At 40.8% G+C, this 27,998-nt stretch overlaps 1 protein-coding gene across 1 annotated transcript in view; it reads right to left on the bottom strand.

Moving 5' to 3' along the window:
* Nucleotides 1-7,239: 7,239 nt before the first annotated feature.
* Nucleotides 7,240-27,998, bottom strand: part of GOLM2 (golgi membrane protein 2) — a gene marked incomplete at its 5' end in the record, with an annotated part of 117,949 nt that continues 97,190 nt past the window's right edge. Inside the window, 2 exon segments of the mRNA NM_001133187.1 lie at nucleotides 7,240-9,661; nucleotides 19,942-20,109. Coding sequence (NP_001126659.1) covers nucleotides 9,591-9,661; nucleotides 19,942-20,109 — 239 coding nt within the window. The 3' untranslated portion in view covers nucleotides 7,240-9,590.

Here is a 27,998-nt window from a genome sequence, read left to right as displayed (position 1 = left end):
GTCTTGCTCTATTACCCAGGCTGGAGGAGTGCGGTGGCACAATCTTGGCTCATTGCAACCTCCACCTCCTGGGTTCAAGCACTTCACCTGCCTCAGCCTCCCAAGTAGCTGGGGTTACAGGCATGCACTACCACCCCTGGCTAATTTTTGTTTTTGTTTTTTTTTAAATACAGAGTCTTGCTCTTGTCACCCAGGCTGGAGTGCAATGGCTCAATCTTGGCTCACTGCAACCTCTGCCTCGTGGCCAGGCGCAGTGGCTCATGCCTGTAATCCCAGCACTTTGGGAGGCCGAGGCAGGCAGATCGCGAGGTCATGAGATCGAGACCAGCCTGGCCAACATGATGAAACCCCAAAAATACAAAAATTAGCCAGGCGTGGTGGCGGGCGCCTGTAATCCCAGCTACTGGGGAGGCTGAGGCAAGAGAATCACTTGAAACCAGAAGGCGGAGGTTGCAGTGAGCCGAGATCGCTCCACTACACTCTGGCCTGGGTGGAAGAGCGAAACTCCATCTCAAAAAAAAAATCTCAGTAGTAGTATTCTGTATTTAATACATGTTGGGTATATTGGTTAAGTAAAATATCAAAATCTCACCCTTTTTAAAAAAAATGTGGGCCAGGCGCGGTGGCTCACGCCTGTAATACCAGCACTTTGGGAGGCCGAGGCGGGTGAATCACAAGGTCAGGAGATCGAGACCATCCTGGCTAACATGGTGAAACCCCGTCTCTACTAAAAAATATAAAAAATTAGCCGGGCATGGTGGCGGGTGCCTGTAGTCCCAGCTACTTGGGAGGCTGAGGCAGGAGAATGGCGTGAACTCGGGAGACAGAGCTTGCAGTGAGCCGAGATCGTGCCACTGCCCTCCAGCCTGGGTGACAGAGCGAGACTCCGTCTCAAAAAAAAAAAAAAAAAAAGTGGCTACTAGAAAATTTAAAAATATATAGGTGGTTTCAATATTTCAGTTGAATAGTGCTATACAGGATATTCACATTGCATGTTTTAAACCACCTCTACAGAAAGGCCTTCTCTGATCATCCTATCTAAAATAGCACCCCTCCATCACTATTCATTTTATTTTTTGTTTTTGTTTTTTGAGGCTGAGTCTTGCTCTGTTGCCCAGGCTGGAGTGCACTGGCGTGATCTCAGCTCACTGCAACCTCTGCCTCCAGGGTTCAAGTGATTCTCCTGCCTCAGCCTCCTGAGTAGCTGGGACTACAGGCGCATGCCACCATGCCCTGCTATTTTTGTATTTTTAGCAGAGATGGGGTTTCACCATGTTGGCCAGGCTGGTCTCGAACTTCTGACCTCAGGTGATTTGCCTGACTCGGACTCCCAAAGTGCTGGGATTACAGGCGTGAGCCACCAGGCTGGCCTATTATTTATTTATTTATTTATTTATTTATTTATTTATTTTTGAGACAGAGTCTCACTCTGTCGCCGAGGCTGGAGTGCAGTGGCGTGATCTCGGCTCACTGCAACCTCTGCCTCCCGGGTTCAAGCTATTCTCCTGCCTCAGCGAGTAGCTGGGATTATAGGCGTGCGCCACCAAGCTCGGCTAATTTTTTTGTATTTTTAGTAGAGATGGGGTTTCACCATATTTGTCAGGCTGGTCTTGTACTCCTGACCTCGTGATCCACCCAACTCGGCCTCCCAAAGTGCTGGGATTACAGGCCTGAGCCACCGGGCCCGGCCTACCGGCCTATTATTCACTTTATTCTGGCTTCTTTTTCTCAGCATTTATCACTACTGGTCATATAATAAGCATATAAAATAATTTTGTCTCTCCCTCTAATGTGTATGTTCCATGAAGGCAGGGATTTTGTCATGGCTGTATCCCCAGTACTCTGAACAGTTCTGTACACATATTAGGTATTCAATACATAGTTGCAAGAATGGTCATTGTTCTGCCATGATGGAATCCCATGTTAGAGAGTTGGATGGATAGTGTCTTAAGGGCCGTACATTAATTTTGACGAATAAATCCAAAATTCAAATTTCTGAGTCTCTCAACATTTCAACCCTGTGTTTCCAAATACGTGGACTGTTAGTTTGTATGTCTTCAAGTTCATTTTTCTGCCATCTCCAATCTGCTATTAAACCCATCTGATGAATTTTTCATTTCAGTTATTGTTCTTTGCAGTTCTAGACTCTCATTAGGATTTTTATAATTTCCATGTCTGTGCTGAGACTCCCTATCCTTTCATTAACATATTTTCATTTAATTCTTTAAACATATTTATAATAGCTCTGTTAACAAATACAAGAAAGGCTGGGTGCAGTGATTCATGCCTGTAGTCCTAGCACTTTGGGAAGCCGAGACGGGTGGATTGCCTGAGCTCAGGAATTCAAGACCAGCCTGGGCAACATGGTGAAACCCTGTCTCCACTAAAATACACAAAAATTAGCTGGGTGTGGTGTTGCGTGCCTGTAGTCCCAGCTATTCAGGAGGATGAGGCACGAGAATTGCTCAAACCTGGGAGGTGGAGGTTGCAGTGAGCCAAGGTTGTGCCACTGCACTCCCGCCTGGGCGACAGAGCAAGACTGTCTCCAGGCCGGGTGCAATGGCTCATGCCTGTAATCCCAGCACTTTGGGAGGCCTAGGCGGGCGGATCATGAGGTCAGGAGATCGAGACCATTCTGGCTAACACGGTGAAACCCCGTCTCTACTAAAAATACAAAAAATTAGCCGGGCGTAGTGGTGGGTGCCTGTAGTTCCAGCTACTTGGGAGGCTGAGGCAGGAGAATGGCGTGAACCTGGGAGGCAGAGCTTGCAGTGGGCAGAGATGGCGCCACTGCACTCCAGCCTGGGCGACAGAGTGAGACTCCGTCTCAAAAAAAAAAAAAAAAAAAAAGTCTCCAAAATAAAACAAATAAGAATAACAAAGTCCACCCCAATTTTAAAAAACTATGGACCACATTTTCTCGTCTCTTTGTAGGTCTAGTCATTTTTTAGGGAACACTGGACATTATGAATAATAATGTTTTAGAGATTCTAGATTCTGTTATCTTCCCTGAAAAGTGATGATTCTTGTTTTAGCAGGCACTTCAGTTACTGAGTGGTCACCTAAACTTGTTGATGCTTGGTTTTATTTATACTTTGTTAGTTCACATCTATGGAAAGCCTAAGGAGACTTGCAAGCCCTATGTTGGCAGGACTCAAGCTCCATACTCTGTTTCCCCTGCTAATCTTGTCAAGGCTTGACTTTAGGCTTTGATAAGGCAGATCTAGAGTAGGTCTTACTGTAGGGGATAGGGTTTACTCCTAATGTGCAGCCTTTCTAATGTTTCAGCTGTTGCTGCAATTTTTTTTTTTTTTTTTTTTTTTGAGACAGTTTCCCTCTGTTGCCCAGGCTGGAGTGCAGTGGCATGATCTTGGCTCACTGCAACCTCTGCCTCCTGGGTTCAAGCGATTCTCGTGCCTCAGCCTCCCGAGTAGCTGGAATTACAGGCATGTGCCACCACGCCCAGCTAATTTTTGTGTTTTTTTTAGTAGAGATGGGGTTTCGCCATGTTGGCCAGGCTGGTCTCAAACTCCCAACCTCAGGTGATCCACCTGCCTTGGCCTCCCAGTGTTGAGATTACAGGCATGAGCCACCCGCCCAGCCTGTTGCTGCAATTGTTAAAGATATTCACCTTGGCAGGCCCAGAAATCCAATGTCCCTTAGCACTGCTTTTGTGCCAAAACTTCTTGGCCTCTGGTATCTCTATTCTGTTCTCAACCCTGTAGCAACTGCTATCTGTAAGCGTCAGATAGTCTTTTTTCTGAGCATGTATAGCCCAGCCCTCGGCCATGGACTTGTGGGGACCTCTATATGGATTTCTGGGGCTGCCTCTGCGAACAGCTCCCTATTCTCTGGTGTCCCACCCAACAGATTCCAAATGTTTCAGCTGCTCCCTATGATCTCTGCCTTCTCAGTTCAGCAGACCCACTGTGCTCTGCTCTTACTCCCAGCCTCTTTACACCACAAAAAGTGGGATGATTGTGCGGCTCACTGCCTAAGTTTCCCTTCTCTCAGAGATAGTAATCTTGTGCTGGCTGGAAATAGTTGCCTAATACATCTTGTCGAGTTTTATAGGTGCTACTAATCCAAGAGGGCTAGTCAAGTTACTCCAACATAGCCAGAAGCAGAAGTCTCCCTTTTCTTACCTCAGACTTTTTTCTTTTTCTTTTTTTTAGTCAGAGTCTCACTCTGTCACCCAGGTTGGAGTAGAGTGGTATGGTCATGGCTCACTGCAGCCTTGACCTCCTGGGTTCAAGCGTCCTCCCACCTCGGCATCTCAGATAGCTGGAACTACAGGCATACACCACTACAGGCACATACCTGGCTAATTTTTGTATTTTTTATAGAGACAGGAGTTTCGCCATGATGCCCAAGCTGGTCTTGAACTCCTGGGCTTAAGGAATCCGTCCACCTTGGCCTCCCAAAGTGCTGGGATTACAGGCATGAGCCACTGTGCCTGGCCTCCCTCAGATTTTTGAAGTGAAACTAAGGGAAGAGGAGCAGCCCCTCCCAGGTAGCAAAACTAAGAAAATATGATCTGTTAGAAGCCACAGTTAGAACTTTGAGGAGGGAGCTAGTTTGAGACAAGGTAGTAAGTAGAGGGAAGTAGAAATGGGAGTTGGTGAAACAAAGTCCTGGCAGCATTCAAGTCCTTGTTTCAGTTGTCTTTAAGTCCAGGGGATTCCTATTCTTTACGCACTTTTCTTACATGAACCATTACATTTCCCCCCTTTTTCTGGGTTAGTTGGTTGAATTTTCATTTGGAACTCTTAGTGAAGAGAGTTTTAAAAGAAACTGGGTAGGGTGCGGTGGCTCATGTCTGTAATCCCAGCGCTTTGTGAGGCCGAGGTGGATCACGAGGTCAAGAGATTGAGACCATCCTGGCCAACATGGTGAAACCCCATCTCTATTAAAAATACAAAAATTAGCTGGGCGTGGTAGCACGTGCCTGTAGTCCCAGCTACTCGGGAGGCTGAGGCATGAGAATTGCTTGAACCCAGGAGGCAGAGGTTGCAGTGAGCCAAGATCGTGCCACTGCACTCCAGCCTGGCGACAGAGCTAGACTCTGTCTCAAAAAAAAAAAAAAAAGTTAGAACTGAATGTCGATGGCCCACATGTGATGTGAAAACTCTATAACCTAGACTGCAAATGTATTAATGACACACTGTCCCATTGAAACCATATGCCGCACATGAGAGAATAGGTGTTTCTAAGGTCAGCCCCACTATGGAAAGTAACTACCTTCCTGATACAGTTTGGCTCTGTGTCCCCACCCAAATCTCATCTCGAATTGTAATCCTCGTGTAGAGGCAGGGACCTGGTGAGAGATGACTGGTTAATGGCGAGGGTTTCCCCCATGCTGTTCTCGTGATAGTGAGTGAGTTCTCACAAGATCCAATGGTTTTAAAAATGGCAGTTTCCTGTGTGCACACTTTCTCTCCTGCCACCATGTAAGATGTACCTTGCTTCCCTTTTGCCTTCTGCCATGATTGTAAGTTTCCTGAGGCCTCCCCAGCCACGTGGAACTGTGAGTCATTAAACCTCTTTCCTGTATAAATTACCGAGTCTCAGGTAGTACCTTTATAGCAGTGTGAAAACAGACCAATACACTTCCTCATAAGTATGTTGTTGCTTTTTTTCTGAGACGGAGTTTTGCTCTGTCGCCCAGGCTGGAGTGCAGTGGCTCGATCTTGGCTCACTGCAACCTCTGCCTCCTGGGTTCAAGTGATTCTCCTGCCTCAGCCTCCCACGTAGCTGGGATTACAGGCACACGCCACCATGCCTGGCTAATTTTTGTGTTTTTTTAATAGAGACATGGTTTCACCATGTTGGCCAGGCTGGTCTTGAACTCCTGACCTTGTGATCCGCCTGCCTCAGCCTCCCAAAGTGCTGGGATTACAGGCGTGAGCCACCACGCCCGTCTTGTTGCTTTTTTAAAAAACAAATTCTCTGTCCTCATATTCAAGCAAATTTTGTTGTTACATGATTACAGGAATGAGAAGCCCAAAAGACACAATCTTAAGATTTCTTCAAACTGTGTCATATTTTAGAAATGACTTTGAAGTCATATTCACTATTCTTCTAAAATCATCTTTCCATGTATATTTGCTTCATTTTTATTTATGGGTCAGTAGCAATACCTAAACTTACAAGGCTCTCCCTATCTTGACCCCTCCATACTTCTTCAGCCTCATTTCTCTCTCCCTTGCATATTCCATTCCAGCCACATAACTGTAATGTTTTAGTTCAGTAAAACCTAATTGTTTGGAACCTTAGAACATTCATTCATTCACTGATTTATTTGAGACAGAGTCTTGCTCTGTCACCCAGGCTGGAGTGCAGTGGTGTGATCTTGGCTTACTGTGACCTCCGCCTCCTGGGTTCAAGGGATTCTCCTGCCTCAGCCTCCTGAGTAGCTGGGATTACAGGCGCACGCCACCCCTGCCAGCTAATTTTTGTATTTTTAGTAGAGACACGGTTTCACCATGTTGGTCAGGCTGGTCTCGAACTCTTGACCTGGTGATTTGCCCGCTTCGGCCTCCCAAAGTGCTGGGATTATAGGCGTGAGCCACTGCGCCCAGCCAAAACTTTTATTTTTAACAGCTCTTTAACGCTATTTTAAGTTATCTTGTTCATTTGTTTACTTGTGTATTGTCTGACTGCCCCCACTTGAATGTATGCTCCATGCGAACAGAGACCTTGTCTATCTTATCCACTTATCTTAATACCTAGAACAATGCTGGGCACATAATAGGCATTCAATATTTGTTGAATAAACTAGACCTACAGTAAAGAGCCCTGGTGTAAAAATATTTGGTTTTCAGGACGGGTATGGTAGCTCATGCCTGTAATCCCAGCACTTTGGGAGGTCGAGGCAGGTGGATCACCTGAGGTCAGGAGCTCGAGACCAGCCTGGCCAACATGGTGAAACCCTGTCTCTACCAAAAATACAAAAATTAGCCAGGTGTGATGGCACGTGCCTGTAATCCCAGCTACTTGGGAGGCTGAGGCAGGAGAATTGCTTGAATCCGGGAGACAGAGGTTGCAGTGAGCCAAGATGAGCCACTGCACTCCAGCCTGGGCAACAAAGTGAGACTTCATTTCAAAAAAAAAAAAACTGCTTTTTTAGTTTAGCTTAACTTAAAACGAGTGCTAAACTTACTCAGATTTTAGTGTTAAAATGTATTTACATCATGGGTGTGATGTTTGTGTATGTATTAGAATCAGCAAAACAGTGAAACAAGTTTAATTTTTAATTTATTAGAACCCAGTAAATGATGATTTTAAAAGCAGAGTTTCCATCAAATTAACACTTAATTCAGGGCAAAAATACATTTAAAAAACCTAAATCTTAAGGCAGAAGTAAAACATTATAAAAACAGTATGTCTAATACAGACTCTAAAATGTCAGATTTTTAAGAGAGTCACATAGTATTTTACAGCACTGAAATATTAATACAGTCAGAAATATTATCAATTGGTCCAAGATTTCTGTTTATAAAATGTCTAGACTGCTAATTGAAGAAATGTTGCTGTATAAGTAATAGCTACAATACAACCAACCAAGTGATTGTTTTTATGACAAAAGAACTAAGGCAGGTAATTGCATGGTTTCCATTTGTAAAGCTTTTGCAGTATTAAAATATAAAGCATTACTAGGGGTATTTTTCGATTCATCTCCCTACCCTAATGCTCCCAAAATGTACAACACTTCCCTTTAACTCTATTTTAAAATTCTGTGAACCACCATACCTATTCATTGTAGGCCTGACCCTATAAAGGCATGAATTGTTTAATTTGATATGGTGGAAAAACAATTTTAGTAAACTACTACATCTTTTCCTAGTCACTGAGCAATTTCAAACAGAAGTCTTAAGAATTTTTGCACCTCAACAAGTGAACAACCTGTTTTTTTACCACTATAAGTTTGAATTTTGCCTAGAATCTGTTAGTACACAGGGGAAAACACATTTCATGTTTATGTGCAATTAACAGTAGCCCTTCTGAAAAACGGGGTTAACAATCTTAAATTTCCCCTTGTGATCAAAACCTTTTGTTTTTAGGGGGCAGGATAAGATTTAAAAGTGCTTTAAATCAGAAAACAAGAATTAGCTAGCTTACACATTTCAATGAATAGTGTCAAAAAAGATAAATGCATTTAAAATAATTTGTAAGTCTAGCAAATATAAGCTTGACGGGTTCTTAACTAACATATTAAGTAATTACAAAGATTCATTTTTTTTTACAAACTTTTAAGCTATTTTAATAAAATGGCTATAGACCTCACTGTACTTCTATTTATCTGTGCTTTAATAAAAACCTGTTAAAATTCCTTATTTAGTACTTCTGGAAAAGTCTAATCAAATAAGATCACTAAAATACCAGAAAATCTTTGAAATACTGATTGCAGATTCATTTCAAAGTAGATTTAACCCCTTTCAGGATCTGGTGTTTAAATCATGAATGTCTTCACCAACTTCAACTCTGAAAATATAAAAATTTTAGCCAGTTCTGGCTATAGTTAAACAGTACTGGTATTACTTGAAAAAATAAAAATTAAAAATATATTGTCAATCATGCATTCCACAATTTCAAGAACTAAGATATAACTCATAAATATTATTATGTCTTTGCAGGTTATCTCAATTTCCATCAGGCCTCAGCTGAAAGCTCATCTGCCAAAACACATCAGCACTCATGTAAAATAAAAGGAGTAGGGAGGTGACTTTGTACACAATACTGTACATTGTTTGGCTTCCAGTTTCCCTCTTGTGTGTAACTATTCTAGGTATGACTCCTTGAGCATGAAATGAGGGGTAGATAGAACAGAACAGCTGTTGGGCTAACAAGAATTAGTGTGTAGACTGGGCGCAATGGCTCATGCCTGGAGTTCCAGCACTTGGGAGGCCAAGGCAGGAGGATCACCTGAGGTCAGGAGTTTAAGACCAGCCTGGCCAACATGGTGAAACCCGTCTTTATTAAATATACAATTATTAACTCTCTACTAAAAATACAAAAATTAGCTGGGCATGGTGGTGGGTGCCTGTAATCCCAGCTACTTGGGAGGCTGAGGCAGGAGAATTGACTGAACCCAGGAGGCGGAGGTTGCAGTGAGCCAAGATTGTGCCATTGCACTCCAGCCTGGGAAACAAGACTAAAACTCCATCTCAAAAAAAAAATTAAAAAGAATTAGAGTATAAAAAGTTTTCTGCTGAATATCTGTTCTGTTCTTACTGTGGTTATGCTATGCCACATATAACCTGTACAACCATTTTGTCCTGTTTATCTATTTGTGGAAATAAGTCGGCTCAATAAAATGTGAAATATACATTAGTTTGCTTTAGATGCAAAGATTAGCTGTTTTTGGCTTAACTGTATCATAACCAAAAAAGTCTATACCTTGATAATACAATATGAAAAAGTTCACATATGTACATGGGTACATTCCTTCATTAAAGTTTTTCCTTAATTCTATCTCAATGTATCTTTACAACTGATACAATTCATCTTTACAACAAAAGTCAGAAAGGACAAAGTAGAATGATTTCATTTTACAGCACTTTAGGTTTTCTGAAGCATTCCTTTAGGACTTAAAGGACATCATTGAAATGTTGCTTTCCATAGTCTGCAGGATCCATTTGAAGCTCTCGTTCTTCATCATCTGTAAGTAAAATAATTTTGTATCAACATATTATTTTTTAAATCACTGCAGAAATCCAATTAATGTCTCAGTTTTTCCTAGCCTTAAGGTAGTTTCCTGCTTGTTATTTTACACCTAGTACAAATAGTGTTCTATTTCTTAGTTGCTTGGCTAAAGAGTGAAAAGTATGTGGAACTATTTTGCAAGATTAATTTTAACAAATCTTTAGAAAATAGACATAGATGACAGACAAGCAGAAATAGAGCTAGATAGACATAGCTAGCAAAACTTTAGGAACGCACAAATATTGAGGAGTTAATATTTTTATATAAATATAGTCTTTTTTTTTTTTTTTTTTTGAGACGGACTTTCACTCCATTGCCTAGGCTGGAGTGCAGTGGTGCGATCTTGGCTCACTGCAACCTCTGTCTCCCAGGATCAAGAGATTCTCCTACCTCAGCCTCCCAAGTAGCTGGGACTACAGGCACTTGTCACCATGCCTGGCTAATTTCTGTATTTTTAGTGGAGACGGGGTTTTACCGTGTTGGCCAGGCTTGTCTCAAACTCTTCACCTCAGGTGATCTGCCCACCTTGGCCTCCTAAAGTGCTGGGATTACAGGCGTGAGCCACAGTGCCCAGCCTAAATATATGATTTCTACATAGATGATATTTAGTCCTTTAAATTAAACCTTTGGTAGGAACATTTCTGTACACATTTTCAGGCTTTTATCAATTTTTTTCTAAATTATGAAAGTATCCAATATTAGTATTTAAAAAATTATAAAAGATAGAAAAATAAAAGTCACTCATAATCCCAACATTTAACATTTTAGTGAATTTCTTTACGTCTCTGCAAATAGCTTCCTCTTGGCTTCCTAAATGGAGTATAACAACCAAAATTTAACCTTTTCTTAACTAAACAGAAAAAAAAGATTACTGTTAATAAAATCCTCAAAGCCTCTTTGAGTGGCTGTATTAAATTACTCCAAATAGTGCTATGGAGTTTGATTTACTTGGCTATTACAGATTTTTCTGGCTCTTTCTTGGCTATGAGTTGTCACTTTGCCTTCTTGTCAGTTTACCTGCCAATAGCAATCCTTCTTTTCTAATTTTGCTGCAAATTACAGGTTTTGAAATGAGACTGCTGAAGAGGTTTTTTTGTTTGTTTGTTTGTTTTTCTGAGACAGAATCTTGCTCTCTTGGCCAGGCTCAAGTGTAGTGGTGTTATCATGGCTCACTTATAGTCTCAACCTCCCGGCCTCAAGTAATCCTCCCACCTCAACCTCCCCAGGTAGCTGGGACCACAGGTGCACGCCACCACACCAGGCTACATTTTGTATTTTTTGTAAAGACAGGGTTTTGCCATGTTGCCCAGGCTAGTCTGGAACTCCTGGGCTCAAGTGATCCACCGGCCTCAGCCAAGAGTATTAAAATTATATTAGAACAAGAATGAAAAGTATTTTGATGAGAGCCTTGGAGAGTCCCTTTGGAGTACATGGATTTTTTTTTTTTTTTTTTTTTTTTTTTTGAGATGCAGTCTCATTCTGTCGCCCAGGCTGGAGTGCAGTGGCATGATCTCAGCTCAATGCAACCTCTGTCTCCTGGGTTCAAGGGATTCTCCTGCCTCAGCCTCCTCAGTGGCTGGAACTAAAGGCGCCTGCCACCGCACCTGGCTAATTTTTGTATTTTTAGTTTCACCATGTTGGCCAGGCTGGTCTCAAACTCCTGACCTCGTGATCTACCTACCTCAGCTGCCCAAAGTGCTGGGATTACAGGCATAAGCCACCACGCCCGGCGTAGAGTACATGGATGTTTATGATATCTTTCGGCTTCTCTGCAGACTTAAAAAATCACTTTTCTTACATTCTGGGTCACAGATACTATTACCCAATAGCTTAATTTTTGTTAATATAATTTAAAGAAAGTTATACATTGGAATCTAAATTCATATGTATACTATAGTTTTCTGAAAACTATTACTTTAGGTATGAGAGGTTTTAACACTCTAAAACTTTCTTCTTTCAAAAATGCAAAACAGGCTGGGCATGGTTGTCCAAGCTTGCAATCCCAGCACTTTGGGAGGCAGAGGCAGGCAGATCACTTGAGCTCAGGAGTTTGAGACCAGCCTGGGCAACATGCTGGCACCCAGTCTCTACTAAAAATACAAAATTTAGCAAGGCATGGTTGTGTGTACCTGTAGTCCCAGCTACTCAGGAGGCTGAGGTAGGAGGATTGCTTGAGCCTCGGAGGTGGAGGTTGCAGTAAGCAGAGATCACACTACTGCACTCCAGCCTGGGTAACAGAGCTAAACCCTATCTCAAAAAAAAAAAAAAAAAAAAAGGCAAACAAACCAATTTTCTTTTTCAACAACTTTCCTGTTAAACTTACAGAAATTTTCATTTCTAGAATTGCAGGTAACCATTTCGCGCCTTCTCTTTTTTTTTTTTTCTTTGAGACAGGGTCTCAGTCCCATCACTCAGGTTGGAGTACAGTGGCACAATCTCGGCTCACTGCAGCCTTGACTTCCCAGGGCTTAAGGGATCCTCCCACCTCAACTTTCTGAGTAGCTGGGACTACAGGCACACACCACATGCCCAACTAATTTTTCCTGTTTTTTTTTGTAGAGACAGGGTTTCACCATGTTGCCCAGGCTGGCCTTTAACTCCTGGGTTCAAGCGATCTGCCCACCTTAGCCTCCCGAAGTGCTGGAATTACAGTTGTGACCACTGCACCCAGCCTACCCCATATTCTTAACAAATATCTATCTTTAAATAGTATAATCCACTAGGTATGATAATCCCAAATCTGTCTTAAGATGTGTTAAAGCCTGAAATTATATCCATTTCACACTTTTACTTTATATACATGCTAATCAATTTCTAATCAAAGAACCCTTTACTTTAAAAAAATTATATATATAATTTTTATTATATATATAATTTTTATTTTATATATATATATATATTTTTTTTTTTTTGAGACGGAGTCTCACTGTGTCGCCCAGGCTGGAGCGCAGTGGCGCGATCTCAGCTCATTGCAAGCTCCGCCTCCCAGGTTCGCGCCATTCTCCTGCCTCAGCCTCCAGAATACAGGCGCCCGCCACCACGCCCAGCTAATTTTTTTGTATTTTTTTTAGTAGAGACGGGGTTTCACCGTGTTAGCCAGGATGGTCTCAAACTTCTGACCCCATAATCCGCCCGCCTCGGCCTCCCAAAGTGCTGGGATTACAGGCATGAGCCACCGCGCCCGACCCATCTTTGTTTTTAAAAGGGAAAATAATCACGGGCACCTCTCCAGAAAGCTCTCCTTAGGATCCACATTATAGAACCTCACCTTACGGCTATAAACACACCTTTTAGGACTTTAATATAATGATTAAATTAAGACTTAATCATCATGGAGCAGTGGATAATTTTCTAGAAATTTAACAGGAAAGTTATTGAAAGGAAAAGGTGTCTTTACTTTTTGGATTTTTTTTTTTTTTTTAGACGAAGTCTTGCTCTGTTGCCCAGGCTGGAGTGCAGTGGCACGAATTCGGCTCATTGCAACCTCCGCCTCCCGGGTTCAAGCGATTCTCCTGCCTCAGCCTCTTGAGTAGCTGGGATTACAGGCGTGCGCCACCATGCCTGGATAATTTTTTATTTTTATTTTTTTAGTGGAGACGGGGTTTCACCATGTTGGTTAGGCTGGTCTCGAACTCCTGACTTCGTGATACACCTGGCTCGGCCTCCCAAAGTGCTGGTATTACCGGCGTGAGGTACAGCGCCCGGCCTTTTTTTTTTTTTTTTTTTTTTTTTTGAGACGGAGTCTTGCTGTTGTAGCCGAGCCTGTTAGTGCAATGGCGAGATCTCGGCTCACTGCAACCTCCGCCTCCCAGGTTCCAGCAATTCTCCTGCCGCAGCCTCCCGAGTTGCTGAGATTACAGGGGCCCGCCATCACGCCCAGCTAATTTTTTTGTATTTTTAGTAGAAACAGGTTTTCACCACGTTGGCCAGACTGGTCTCGAACTCCTGACTTCAGGTGATCCACTCGCCTCGGCCTCCCAAAGTGCTAGATTACAGGCATGAGCCACCGCGCCCAGCCACTTTTTGGGCTTTTTTTTTGAGACGGAGTCTTGCTCTGTCGCCCAAGCTGGAGTGCAGTGGCGTGATCTTGGCTCACTGCAAGCTCCGCCTCCTGGGTTCATGCCATTCTCCTGCCTCAGCCTCCCGAGTAGCTGGGACTACAGGCGCCCGCCACCACGCCCGGCTAATTTTTTGTATTTTTAGTAGAGAATAGAGATGGGGTTTCACCTTGTTAGCCAAGATGGTCTCGATCTTCTGACCTCGTGATCCACCTGCCTCAGCCTCCCAAAGTGCTGGGATTACAGGTGCGAGCCACCGCGCCCGTCCTTTTTGGGATTTTTTTGTTTGTTTTTTTGAGACGTAGTCTCGCTCTGTTGCCCAGGCTGGAGTGCAGTAGGCGATCTCGGCTGACTGCAAGCTCCGCCTCCTAGGTTCACACCATTCTCCTGCCTCAGGCGCCCCAGTAGCTGGGACTATAGGCTCCCGCCACCACTCCCGGCTGAATTTTTTTGTATTTTTAGTAGAGACGGGGTTTCACCATGTTAGCCAGGAAGGTGTGATCTGCCCTCCCTGGCCTCCCAAAATGCTGGGATTACAGGAGTGAACCACCGCCCCTGGCCCTTTTTGGAATTTTTAAGTGAACAAATAAAAAGCGAAATCAGGATAACAGCAAATGTCTAGGAACAGAAAAACAAATGTACTCCCAGCTCAGGTACTTAACAAACATGATCTAGTTCCTAAAATTATTTGGACCTGTAATTATCTTCTCAGGAAAATAGAGATAACAACTGTGTTTCCTACCTCAAAATAATATACATGAAGGCAGTCATTACTTGCAATGTCCTCAATAAATATGAAGTATTTTTTTGTTAATTTATACCTGTTAGCAAAGTTTTAATATGGTATCTTCACGTTGTTTTCAGAATTTCATAGGACTTTTAAATTAACTAGAGTTCATATTCAGTGTAGCTATTCTACCCAGAATTCAAGTTTCTACCAATAACCTCTTTGCATTTATCTGTAAAGCAGTAGTACATGATTATGAAATCACCTAACCAAATCTAATGTAGAATAACAGATAACCACTAAATATAATTATAAGAACTAATATTTTAGTTCCTTTTAGGAAGCAGCAAAATATTAAATAGTTCATCAAGGTAAAATGAATATTAAAGGAATATTTTAAAGATATCCATAATTTATTAAATAATTCCTAAATTCCCTCTGAAGTCAAGAAAGGCTACCTCCATTAAAGAAAGCGCTACCATGGCTGGGTGTGGTTGCTCACGCCTGTAATCCCAGCACTTTGGGAAGCTGAGGCGGGCAGATCATGAGGTCAGGAGTTCAAGACCAGCCTGGCCAACATGGTGAAACCCTGTCTCTTGTAAAAATACAAAAATCAGCTGGACGTGGTGGTGGACGCCTGTAATCCCAGCTACTCAGGAGGCTGAGGCAAGAGAATTGCTTGAACCTGGGAGGGGGAGGTTGCAGTGAGCTGAGATTACACCATTGTACTCCAGCTTGGGCGACAAAAAAAAAAAAAAGAAAAGAAAAAAGAAAGAAAGCTCTACCGCCTGGGTGCAGTGGCTCACGCCTGTGATCCCAACACTTTGGGAGCCTGAGGCAAGTGGATAGCTTGAGATCAGGAGTTTGAAACCAGCCTGGGCAATATAGCAAGACCCCATCTTAGAAAATAAAAAAATAAATAAATTTAAAAAAGCAAGAATTTGGGGCAAAAAGCCAGTGAGGAGCCAGGTGCAGTGGCTCATGCCTATAATCCGAGCACTTTGGGAGACCAAGGTGGCCTGATTGCTTGAGTCCAGGAGTTTAAGACCAGCCTGGGAAACATGGGAAACATGGCTAAATCCTGCCACTACAAAAATACAAAAAACTAGCCAGCCGTGGTAATGCATGCCTGTAGTCCCTGATACTCGGAGGCTGAGGTGGGAGGATCACTTGACCCCAGGAGGTCGAGGCTGCAGTAAGCCATGATCATGCCACTGCACTCCAGCCTGGGTGACAGAGGGACACCCTGTCTCAAAAAAATATATATACAAAAATATATAATATAAATATATTATAAATATATAATATAAATATATTATAAATATATAATATAAATATATTAAATATATAATATAAATATAAATATATAATAGAAATATGTTATAAATATATAATAGAAACATATTATAAATATATAACCATTTATATATCTATATAAATATATTATAAATATGCAAACATTTTTATTAAAATATAAGAATATATTTTATATATTGTTTATATATAATTTATATATATATATAAATAATTGTAAACACAGGAAAAATAGGCCTCAATTCTACAAAACACTCTACAAGTAGTGCTGACCCCAATGATTAATATGTAATGAACAGGTATCAGAGATAAGGCTGGAATGCTTCAGCTCCCTACTGGCAGATATGCTGCCAAAGCCTCAATTCATAATACACAGTTTTGGAGACCAAAGCCAAAGTATACTTAGGTGAAGCCAGAATCTTATCCTGCAGCTGGAATCTCCAATTCTAGGGACCTCACAACTTAAGAAATTACTCCTACTACTAGAGAGCAGAGAAGAGCCCCTATTGATAGAACATTAAGTGTGTGCTTCATTTTTTGTTATCTTTCGCTGTAGAGTCACAATGGTGGCAATAAAGTTTCTACTTTCTTTCATGGATTTGGGAATAGATCTGTTTCAGACATCCTGAAATCTGAAACAGATTTTCTCATAATACTTGTGTTATATATAATGATTCCAACTTGAATGTGGCCACAGAATTTTAAAACTGAGAAAGATCATTTATTCTAATCAGCAGTCTTCATACAGATGAAGAAATTGTGGCCCAGAGAGTTTAAGTGACTTGAAAAGCACTATACAGACTATCTCTTGATTCTAGACTAATGTCTTTTTCTTTTTTTCTTTTTTTGAAACAGAGTCTCGTTCTGTTACCTAGGCTGGAGCGCAATGGTGCAATCTTGGCTTACCACACGTCTGCCTCCCGGGTTCAAGCAATTCTCCTGCCTCAGCCTCCCGAGTAGCTGGGACTACAGGCGCCTGCCACCACGCCCAGCTAATTTTTGTATTTTTTAGTAGAGATGTTGGCCAGGCTGGTCTCGAAATCCTGACCTCAGGTGATCCGCCCGCCTCGGCCTCCCAAAGTGCTGGGATTACAGGTGTGAGCCACTGCGCCTGGCCGATTAATGTTTTTTTCTACTCTATGTTCTGCCTGCTTTGGCTACAAGTGCAAACTGTACTGGGAACCCAACCATTATTTCCACATTGGCACAGTGATGAACATTTGGAATACAACTTGTTGATAAATTAGGGAACAGCCATAATTACCTCTCCCTACTTTTTGGACAGTTAATAATATACCTAAAGAATCCCTGGATGGCCAGGTGTGGTGGCTCACGCCTATAATCCCAGCACTTTGGGAGGCTGAGGCGGGTGGATCACTTGATGTCAGGAGTTCGAGACCAGCCTGACCAACATGGTGAAACCACCATCTCTACTAAAAATACAACACTTAGCTGGACGTGGTGGTGCACGGCTGTAGTCTCAGCTACTCAGGAGGCTGAGGCAGGAGAATTGCTTGAACCCAGGAAGCAGAGGTTGCAGTGAGCTGAGATCGCGCCACTGCACTCCAGCCTGGGTGACAGAGTGAGACTCTGTCTCAAAAAAAAAAAAATCAACTCTACAACAGGAAGATTCAGCTTCAGCCTGGGTGACAGAGCAAGACTCTGTCTCAATTAAAAAAAAGAATCCCTGGAAACATGTTAACAATTATTTAAGTCTCCTCAGTATTCCTTTTTAGTCAGTTCACCCAAACTTATCCCTCTTTATTTGTTGGAGCTGATGTTCCTGCATCTTTTTGTTCTTGGTCCCCTTTGTAGGTGCCCTATCCTGCCACTATCATCTAGAGAACACCAGAATGAGACAAGAAATGTTAAATGAGAACACTCAGCTCACGTAAGATTAACTTGCAAATAGGGAAATCCAAAAATGTAACAGCCCCTTCTCTACTTCACTGAGGACATCATCTTTTGTCATTTCCTTATATTCCTTAGTATCGGTGAATTTATTTTCTTGTGAAAGGAATGGGAGGGCAACATGAGGGTCTTGGGGACTTGAAGTAGAAGGTGGCAGTGAGAACCAGGGGAGGAAGAAGGAGAAGAGTACAAGAAAGGGAGAGAGAAGGCACTGAAAATAAATTTACTTACAATAGATTGAAACCCATACAAATATTAAATCAAAATTTTGTGACAATTATCAACTTTAAGATAGACAAAATATAAGAAATGATTGACAACAAAGATTGAGATAAACCACTATAATAAAAACCTCAAAATTATCCAATGAGATGAAAAAGCCCTTAAAAAAATTAGAGAATATTGAAAGTGTAAACCAAGTAAGCTTGTAAGACCAGAAGTTAAAGAGTTATTACCCTAGTCACAGTTATAAGAATAAACGCTCAATGAGAAAAGCATACAATTATCAGTTAAAGACAATCTGCAAAGTACTGTGGGGGGTGGGTATGAAGGTAGAAAAGGATACAAACAAAATGGAAGGCAAAATAAGTAAAAATTCCTGCCAAGAGCTTACAATCTAATTGGTGATATACATGCATGAAAAAGCCTTAAAACATTATAAATAATTGCAAATAAATATAATCCAAACAAATCACAAAAGCAATGAGAAAAAATGATAAAATTTATGAAAAAAGGATGAGATTATAGAAAAAGTACATAATATTGTAAGGTTATATTTATATCAATATCAATATTACCAAAAAGTGTTTGAAAAATTCTTATAAATATAACCTTATATAACTCCTAGCACATATTAATCTCTTTTCTATCCCCAATAATCATAATTTTCCTAAACTAAAATGAACTATGAAAACAGTGCCTAGGTAAAAGTCAGTCTCTAGTTTCCCTTTTTCCTACAAACCATATAATTTTCTAGAACAACTACATTTTCTTCTGGGTTTTATAAAAACAATGCTTGTCATGAGCCTAAATAAAAATTTAATTACTTTAAAAACAGCTAAGGAAGAAATCAAAGCATGTTATCATGAAAAATTTCCATGCATCACATAAAAATGTAATGTATCACACACTAAGGTCACAATCAACTTTTATAAAAAAGAGAAATAGCTCCACAAATACTACTAAACAATATAAGCAGGCAGAAAACTAGCCTAAAAACTTGCAATAGAGTAAAACACTCTGATATGCATGCATGGGTAGGGCTGCATGCACACAGGTAGATTCTGAACTTTCACTAAGTTAAATGCTCAGCAGAAGTAACACAGTGAATAAGAAAAATACGTTGAATCTGTGTAATAAATATAAAACAAATCTTCACATATTGATTGTTAAATATAAATTTTAAGCCTCTCAGAAAAAATTCAAAAATAGCCTTCCTCTGCTATGTCAGTGGTGAAATAATCTTATCTTCAGTGTGGAGAAGACCATTCCCTTTGTGGCTTTCCTTATAATGAAAAAGCTACCTGGGCAATATTTGTACCTGAAATAACAAAATGTTTTTAGATGAGAAATTGAAAAAGTGTATTTTCTAGAAGCATTTGCCTTAGGTAAAGTCTAGAGTCATCTTAAACAATTTAATTCTAAAATTTCTGAAGATTCTAAGTTTTAAATCATAGCTGTATCAATAATACACATAAGATGATAACCAAAATTTTTAAAGATTAAAATAATTTACAGATTTACAAATGCCACTATTATAAAAGTTTTCAAAATAAAACTGAAAAACTGCACAGAACCTCTTTGTATTAATACTGAGGTCAGCTGGGTGCAGTGGCTCATGCCTGTAATCCCAGCACTTTGGGAGCCTGAGGTGAGCAGATCACCTGAGGTCGGGAGTTTGAGACCAGCCTGACCAACATGGAGAAACCCCATCTCTACTAAATATACAAAATTAGCCAGGCGTGGTGATGCATGCCTGTAATCCCAGCTACTTGGGAGGCTGAGGCAGGAGAATCACTTGAACCCGGGAGGTGGAGGTTGTGGTGAGCCGAGATCGCACCATTGGACTCCAGCCTGGGCAAGAAAAGCGAAACTCCGTCTCAAAGAAAAAACAAAAAATTTAGGTTACACTGCCACTAATAAGTGGGGGAAATTCTACACAAATTCAACCAAAAAACTTAGAGGTGGGTTTCATGGTTATAGCATGGAGGCCACGCCCACGCTCACCTTGGACGTCTTCCTCTCCACCATCACCATCTTCTTCCTCATTGTAAGCCAGCTCAGCCTGCTTGTCTGCCTCATACTCACCTACGTTACCATCATCCCCATTATAATCCGCCAGTTTAGAGCCATGCTGCGGATCAACAGGGGATTCATTTTCATCAAAGAATCGGCCTGTGAAGTAGGTAGAGGATTAATTCAAGAGTAAAGACAGAAGAAAAGAAGGAATCTATACTGAAGGCAGACCAGAAAGTAAACAAGTGAAAGCTGGCAACTTTTGGGGTACTGGATATAAAAGGATACATTTTGTGAAGGTTATCCAAGATAAAAGTATATAAGAGGGAAGACTCCGAAAATATGTAACTTTTATTAAGAATTACTCTTTTGTGTTAATTTCAGTGCTTGCCACTTAAGATTTGAATGATTTCTTAAAGAAATGGGCACCATTTTTAGTAATGTTTTCCTAATAACCAATGACTTCTCTAATATAGGTATGACTAAATTAACACTTTAGGAGAATAAATTATTTTATTACTAGATATGATACATATTTAAAATTCAAAAATCTAGGCCTGGTGCAGTGGCCCACACTTGTAATCCCAGAACTTTGGGAGGCTGAGGTGGGTAGATTGCTTGAGCTCAAGAGTTTGACACCAGCCTGGGCAACATGGCAAAACCCTTTCTCTACAAAAAATACAAAAATTAGCTGGGTATGGGGGCATGCATTTCGGATTTCCAAAAAGGGATGACAAAGAAGGTAAGCCATCAGAATCCCTAGTGGTTTAAAAAAAAAAAAAATCCCAAGTAATTCTGGTGTATCTCTTCTCATTTCCTAAGACAGATTTTTAAAAAGACAATGGAATCTTAAGAAAACTGACCTATAACAGGCCAATATATTATACACATTCATAACCATTAGAAATCAAGAAGACAGGCCCGGTGCAGTGGCTCACACCTGTAATCCCAGCACTTTGGGAGGCCGAGGTGGGCAGATCACCTGAGGTCAGTAGTTCGAGACCAGCCTGGCAAACATGGTGAAACCCCATCTCTACTAAAAATACAGAAATTAGCCAGGCGTGGTGGCAGATGCTTGTAATCCCAGCTACACAGGAGGCTGAGGCAGGAGAATTGCTTGAGCCCAGGAGGCAGAGGTTGCAGTGAGCCGAGATCACACCATTGCACTCCAGCCTAAGTGACAAAAGTGAGACTCCATCTCAAAAAAAAAAAAAAGAAAGAAATCAAGAAGATAAATAGACATAATACCTACTGTAGAAAACTATTCAACAATTAGACACTGAAAATAAATATGTTAGGCACACTAGGATCTGAATTAGAAATACAAGTACAACTAAAACTATACTTAGACATTAAGTTTAACTTAGCATAAAAGTAGATTTATTTTAATCCATAAAATTAACTTCCTAATAATGCAAGACTTTAAGACTTAGAAATTTAACAACTTTCTGTGATAGGTCTAAATTTTTAAAAATATATTTCAAAAATTTACATTGCAGGCTGGGTGCAGTGGCGTATGCCTGTCATAGCAGTACTTTGGGAGGCCAAGGTGGAAGGACTGCTTACGCCCAGGAGTTCGAGACCAGCCTGGGTAACAGAGTGAGACCCATCTCTACAAAAAATACAAAAATTAGCTGGGTATGGTGGTCCACACCTATAGTCTCAGCTACTCAGGAGGCTGAGGTAGAAGGATTGCTTAAGCCCAGGAGTCCAAGGCTACAGTGAGTTAGGATACTGCCACTGTACTTCAGCCTGGGTGACAGAGTGAGACCTCATCTCTTAAAAAAAAAAAAAAAAAAATTAGCCAGGTGTCTGTAGTCTCATCTACTTGGGAGGCTGACGCAGGAGGATCATTTGAGGTCAGGAGTTTGAGGTTATAGTGAGCTAAGATTGTGCCACTGCACCCCAGCCTAGGCAACAGCAAGACTCTATCTCTGAAGATAAATAAATAGATAAATAAATAAAATTTACATTGCAATGGAACACTCAGGAAAAAAAAATGAACAGCTTCCTTTGCTTGGAAAGAAAGGTTAAGTACAAATAGAATTATGGGGGTACTGGTCAATTCTACAGATGGTTCATCACATCATCAAGCCAATGTATTTCTAATTGTTGGGTAAAGAGTCCATCAGGAAAAATCGTTAAGGAACAAATTGCACTTACAGAGGCTTTTAAAGAAGGGTGGGTGTGGCCGGGCGTGGTGGCTCACGCCTGTAATCCCAGCACTTGGGAGGCCAAGGCGGGCGATCACAAGGTCAGGAGATCAAGACCATCCTGGCTAACACGGTGAAACCCCATCTCTACTAAAAATACAAAAAATTAGCCCGGTGTGGTGGCAGGCACCTGTAGTCCCAGCTACTCGGGAGGCTGAGGCAGGAGAATGGTGTGAACCCGGGAGGCAGAGCTTGCAGGCAGCTGAGATTGCGCCACTGCACTCCAGCCTGGGTGACAGAGCAAGACTGTCTTAAAAAAAAAAGGCGGCAAGGCGGGCAGATCACCTGAGGTTGGGAGTTCGAGACCAGCCTGACCAACATAGAGAAACCCTGTGTCTACTAAAAATACAAAATTAGGCAGGCATGGTGGCACATGCCTGTAATACAGCTACTTGGGAGGCTGAGGCAGGAGAATCGCTTGAACCCGGGAGGCGGAGGTTGCGACTCACCGAGATTGCACCATTGCACTCCAGCCTGGGCAACAAAAGCCAAACTCCGTCTCAAAGAAAAAAAAAAAAGAAGGGAGGGTGTGGGGACAACAGGAGACTGAAGTAATTGGAGTAACTGGGGCCAACAAAAAGCATGAATTCATCTTAAAACTATTCTAGTATAAGCTTGGATATGTACAATATATAAATAAATAAATAGAGAAGTTGATGAAATAGAGTTAGAGAAAAGAAACATACAAGAGAATAGGTAGGCTATTCGTAAGAAAACACTGTGTCTCCTAATTATAAATCAAACATTTTGATGGGCTTTATTATCTTTTTTTTTGAATAATAAAATAAATGATGTCAATATAGGCAGTAAAAAGAGATTTATAGAAATCTGTATTTTCTTTTGCTTTTTTTTTTCTTTTTGAGACCAAGTCTTGCTCTGTCGCCCAGGCTGGAGTGCAGTGGCCTGATATCAGCTCACCGCAACCTCCACCTCCTGGGTTCAAGTGATTCTCCTGCTTCAGCCTCCTGAGTAGCTGGGATTACAGGCCCCTACCACCATGCCCGGCTAATTTTTGTGTTTTTAGTAGAGACGGGATTTCACCATGTTGGCCAGGCTGGTCTTGAACTCCTGACCTCAGGTGATCTGTCCGCCTCAGCCTCCCAAAGTGCTGGGATTACAGGCGTGAGCCACCACGCCCGGCCTTCATTTTAAAATCAGAGTTATGAAATACAGAAGACTCAAAACATTAGGCTAAGACAAGGTACTAAAAAATATATATCATTTACTAATATTGTCAAACATGGAGTAAAGAAATGTCCCACCTGTACCTGTTATAATATTCCAACAGAACAATTTAAAATTTCCTTTTTTTAGGTGTTTGATGATCTGACTAGCCTAAATTTAGTCAAAATTTTAATACTATAATTACATAGATACTCAGATAATAAAAATATCAACAAGAATGAATAATGACACAATTGCCCTTTGTTAAACAGTGATCTGTGCTATTATATATACAGAATTATCATGTTTGGAGAAATATTTATAGCTAACCTTTAATACTGGGCTTCCAACATTCTCACAGACAACAAAAGTTGAAAAACACAGAACCAACTTACACAGAGTTGCCAATCAAGTTAAGGAGATCAGACAAACTTTGCATTAAACATTGAAGGAATATAATGGTACAGACAAAAATGCATAATACTGATCAATATAACAGACTGCTAAATTATTCAACATTTAAGAGCCACATGTCAATGTGAGAAAATGGAAAGTTCAAAAAGAAGACAATTATATTTGACTATGACAGGGAAAGAAAGAAGCACTGAAAGAACAGGTAAGAACAAAGATGGGGTATTTAGACGATAGTAAAGAGATTAATTTGACTGGATTTATATGAGAAAGTTAGAGTAAGTTTGAACAAGCAAATTACGGATAGTTATGGGGCCAGGCACAGTGGCTCATGCCTATAATCCCAGAACTTTGGGAGGCCGAGGCGGGTGGATCACCTGAGGTAAGGAGTTTGAGACCAGCCTGGCCAATATGGAGAAACCCCATCTCTACTAAAAATACAAAAAATTAGCTGGCTGTGGTGGTGGGTGGCTGTAATCCCAGCTACTTGGGAGGCTGAGGCAGGAGAATCGCTTGAACCCAGGAGACGGAGGTTGCAGTGAGCCGAGATTACTCTATTTGCACTCCAGCCTGGGCAACAAGAGTGAAACTCTTGTCTCAAAAAAAAAAAAAAAAAAAAAAGTCTCCTATATTCACTTGTGGTCATTGTTTAAATCCAATGACAAAGTATATAGAATCTCCTATATTCACTTGTGGTCATTGTTTAAATCCAATGACAAAGTATAATGGAAGTATCTACAATGCTTTCATCCATCCATGGTTCACTGATGTATGTGATAGGTATTGCACTATGCACTGTGATACAAAAATAAATCATAAATCTACAGTTGGGCATGGTGGCGCACACCTGTAGTCTCAACTACTCAGGAGGCTTCGGCCTAGGAGTTTCAGGCTGCAGTAACCTATGATCATACCACTGCATTCCAGCCTGGGTGACAGGATGAGACTCTGTCTCAAAAATAAAAACAGAAAGCAAAAATAACATCCTATCTTCATCTCCTATAACTGAGTATAGTAAGGAAAACAGATAAGTAAACAAATTAGGAAGTGATAGTATGTGTGCTATTGCACACTGCTCTAGAAAGTAACATCTGAACATGGAGACAGTGGCTTCAGTTGGCTTCCTTTTGATAGAGTGAGTTTGAACATTATGTAGGAGGCAATAACCAGTAGTCAAGATTTCTTTTAAGCTCCCTGAGAACTGAAATCTGATCTGCCTTATGCCCTACAGTATCTCCAGTATCTATTTAGGTAAGAAGCTATGAGGACTTACACTAGGAAGACGGAGGAAATGTTAGAAACTGATGAATTACATACATTTAAAAATGACAAAATGAATATATGGCATAATGGAGCAGAAAGAGTCAAAGGATGATTCCAAATCCTAGCCTGGAAACTATAATTAATGCTACCTATACCCCAAATTGGGAAGGTATGAGAAAGCAAATGTTGCTTTAGATAAACTGAATTTGGGGCTACAGTATGACATCCAAATGAAAATGTTTTATAGATACATGGCTATCTGGATCTAGAATGTAGGTGCAAAGTGAGGGCTAAACATGTAGATTTAAAACTGATAAATTTCAAGGTGATCGGTTAAACTATCAGAATATAATTTTAGGAAATAAATATTTACAGAAAACAGCTATAAGTCAAAGAAGTGATCTTGGGGAATGACAATATTTAAGAAGAGAAAAAAGTAATGAGGGCAAAGTTATCATTTGATGGTATAAATCTTTGATGTGTGTGTGTGGTTTTTTTTTTTTTTTTTTGAGATGGAGTCTCGCTCTGTCACCCAGGCTGGAGTACAGTGGCGCGATCTCAGCTCACTGCAAGCTCCGCCTCCCAGGTTCACGCCATTCTTCTGCCTCAGCCTCCTGAGTAGCTGGGACTACAGGCACCTGCCACCAAGCCTGGCTAATTTTTTGTATTTTTAGTAGAGATGGGGTTTCACCATGTTAGCCAGGATGATCTTGATCTCCTGACCTCGTGATCCGCCTGCCTCAGCCTCCCAAAGTGCTGGGATTACAGGGGTGAGCCACCACACCTGGCCTATGTGTATTAACAGGAATTAAATACTAGACTTCATCTCTGAGGCATTTCAACTTTTTACAGCCTTTAATACAGTTCTGCTGCTCTGTAACAAAACTGTTAAATCTGTGCCCAGCTAGGGGAGTAATAAAGTAATTATATTTAGTTTGGATCCTAGATTTCCTTATATTGTTGCAAAATTCAATTGTGCACTTGAATATTATTTTCACTCTGGTGGCCAGCTGAAAATGATTTGATTATCAGCAACAATATAGCTTCATCCCAATAGTTTAAACATGAGAACACAAAGAAACAACACACCCACTAGCTATTGAAAGTCTTTGAGTTGTATCAAGTTTGAAAAATTGTAACAGATTATTTTCAATATTTAAATTCCTTTTCTGGGCTAAGTGAGCTAAAGTCTATTAAACATATAATAAGCATGTATGGCATGTATATGAAGTAATTTTTCATATATTTTACTTTAATTCATATACCACGTGGTCTAACTTCATATGCTCCACATCACCTAATTAAGCATTTAACGCACTTTTCAATTCACGTTAAACAACACAATAAAACTTCAAACAGAATGCTAGACATTCTGTAAGACATCTCAAATATCAGACTACAAACTTCAGAAACTAGTAGAGAAAAAAATTGAGTAAGGGCTTCGGTCATGTGGAATAGATAAACTTTAACCTTTTCCATTTACAAAGGCATAGTTTGAATACAATTATCCTTTTAAACTAGTGAGTTTTATTGGGAAGGTATGAGAAAGCAAATGTTAAATGAGAAAGCAAATGTTAAATGAGAAAGCAAATGTAGCCATTTCTCGTGGCTAAAATTTTATGTTCTATTAAAAAAAAGTTGTGTTTTTTTTTGATGGAGTCTCATTCTGTTGCCCAGGCTGGAGTGCAGTATTGCGATCTCGGCTCACCACAACCTCCATTTCCTGGGTTCAAGTGATTCTTCTGCCTCAGCCTCTCCACTAGCTGGGATTACAGGGGTTTACCACAACACCCATCTAATTTTTTTTGCATTTTTAGTAGAGACAGGGTTTCGCCATGTTGGCCAGGCTGGTCTCGAACTCCTGACTTCAAATGATCTGCCCACCTCGGCCTCCCAAAGTGCTGGGATTACAGTCATGAGCCACCACACCTGGCCTCATGGCTAAAATTTTAAAATCAAAGTTATAAAGTCTTTACTTTTGTCTGTATTATGTGTACAGGTATACGTGTATGTTTGTATATTGTCTACATGGTATCACTGACCTATAAATAAATGAACACTTATAAATTAAATAACTAGCCTGCATGCTTTTCAAGTTCATATGACTTTGGCAATCTTTGGTAAATAAAGATAGATTTATTTTTTATTTTATTTTATTATATTTTTGAGACGGAGTCTTGTTCTATCGCCAGGCTGGAGTGCAGTAGCTGAGATCTAGCTCACTGCAACCTCCGCCTCCCAGGTTCAAGCGATTCTCCTGCCTCAGCCTCCTGAGTAGGTGGGACTACAGGCACGTACCACCACACCCAGCTGATTTTTGCATTTTGAGTAGAGACAGGGTTTCACCATGTTGGCCAGGATGGTCTTGATCTTTTGACCTTGTGATCTGACCGCCTCGGCCTCCCAAAGTGCTGGAATTACAGGCATTAGCCACCGCACCCGGCCCTAAAGATAGTTTTAAATTGTTGGTAAAATAAAATAGAAACATGTTCAAAAATAAAAACCAGTAGAAAATAAGAGGATAATAACATTTCTTAATCACAAAAGGGTATTTCAATCAAGAAAAACTAGGCTGTATATTTTAATTCTGTACTATAAGTCAAAGGAAACACCAAGATGAGTCACTTTCGCTTCATTAGTCTGATGTTCGTTTACGGGTTTCAATTTCTCAACTATTTTATTTTTAAAAGTTTATATTTTGGCCGGGCGCGGTGGCTCACGCTTGTAATACCAGCACTTTGGAAGGCTGAGGCAGACGGATCACGAGGTCAGGAAATTGAGACCACAGTGAAACCCTGTCTCTACTAAAAATACAAAAAAAAAAAAAAAAAAAAAAAAAAATTAGCCGGGCGTGGTGGTGGGAGCCTGAAGTCCCAGCTCCTCGAGGAGGCTGAGGCAGGAGAATGGCATGAATCCAGGGGGTGGAGGTTGCAGTGAGCCAAGATCGCACCACTGCACTCTAGCCTGGGTGACAGAGCGAGACTCCGTCTCAAAAAA

The sequence above is a fragment of the Pongo abelii genome, chromosome 16 (genome assembly GCF_028885655.2).
Source record: "Pongo abelii isolate AG06213 chromosome 16, NHGRI_mPonAbe1-v2.0_pri, whole genome shotgun sequence".
NCBI classification, from domain to species: domain Eukaryota; kingdom Metazoa; phylum Chordata; class Mammalia; order Primates; family Hominidae; genus Pongo; species Pongo abelii.
Note: the sequence above shows the minus strand (reverse complement) of the source record. Positions and strands in the feature narration are given on the sequence as shown.